The sequence below is a fragment of the Orycteropus afer genome, unplaced genomic scaffold, assembly GCF_000298275.1.
Source record: "Orycteropus afer afer isolate SDZICR_OR568_19922 unplaced genomic scaffold, OryAfe1.0 scaffold00018, whole genome shotgun sequence".
Taxonomy (NCBI): domain Eukaryota; kingdom Metazoa; phylum Chordata; class Mammalia; order Tubulidentata; family Orycteropodidae; genus Orycteropus; species Orycteropus afer.
In genome coordinates this window covers 5,449,853-5,450,840 of record NW_006921605.1, presented here as the reverse complement: position 1 = coordinate 5,450,840, position 988 = coordinate 5,449,853, and the positions used below count along the sequence as shown (strand labels likewise).

At 52.0% G+C, this 988-nt stretch overlaps 1 protein-coding gene across 1 annotated transcript in view; it reads left to right on the top strand.

Moving 5' to 3' along the window:
• The window catches only part of SEC14L1 (SEC14 like lipid binding 1), an 84,524-nt gene that overhangs the window by 76,631 nt on the left and 6,905 nt on the right, over positions 1–988 (top strand). Inside the window, exons 6-7 of the mRNA XM_007959845.1 lie at positions 693–704; positions 816–950. Coding sequence (XP_007958036.1) covers positions 693–704; positions 816–950 — 147 coding nt within the window. The remainder of the gene's footprint in view (positions 1–692; positions 705–815; positions 951–988) is intronic.

Genomic DNA, 988 nt, shown 5'->3' with positions numbered 1-988 from the left:
GTGTGTCCCCGTGCTCTGGGCACTGGTGCGTGCAGACACTGTGTGCGCTGAGGCCCCCTGTGTCCCCTTGTGATCCAAGCACTAATGCATACAGACGCCATGTGCAGTGACTGTGTGTATGCTCATATACATACATCTGTGACCGTACGGAGCCTGGTGGCTCACTGGTCAACTGCTCAGCTGCTGAAAGGTTGGCATTGGAACTCACCCAGCGGTTACTGGGGGGAAAGACCTGGAGCTTTGCTCCGGTAAAGATTTCAGTCAAGGAAGCCCTGGGACAGTTCCACGCTGCCCTGTGGGGTCATTGTGAGCTGGAGTTGACTTGACAGCACACAGCAGCAACAATAAGTCTTAACCTAAAAAAGAGAAGGCGCTTGGGTTGTGCGTCGGGCTGCTAACCAGAAGGTCAGTGATTTGAACCTGTCCACCTCCTTGGAAGAAAAACATGACAGTCTGCTTCTGTAAAGACTTACAGCCTTGGTAACCCTACGGGGCAGTTTCACTCTGTCCTGTAGTGTTGCTGTGAGTTGCAGTCAACTCAGTGGCAGTGGCTTTTAGTAGGTTTAAAAAAAAAACCAACCAAACCCATTGCCATCAAGTTCATTCTCACTCCTAGTGACCCAGGTCACTATGGCAGGATGTGATGTTTCACAGAGACACCCCTGTTCTTTGAGAGCCTTCATAACCTGCAGATGGACATTATGGTACGTGTATTGCACGTGAATGCCCCCTGCTCAGGGCCCCCAGTGTAATTGTCGTCTCTGGATACCAGACGGCAGAGTGGACGTGACCACTGCCTTTTCCCACGACTCCAGGTTAGTCCGTTCATTGACGACAACACCAGGAGGAAGTTCCTCATTTATGCAGGAAATGACTACCAGGGTCCTGGCGGCCTGCTGGACTACATCGACAAGGAGATCATTCCAGACTTCCTGAGCGGGGAGTGCATGGTACGTATTGAGGCAGAGAGCTGCACACGTGGCTGTGG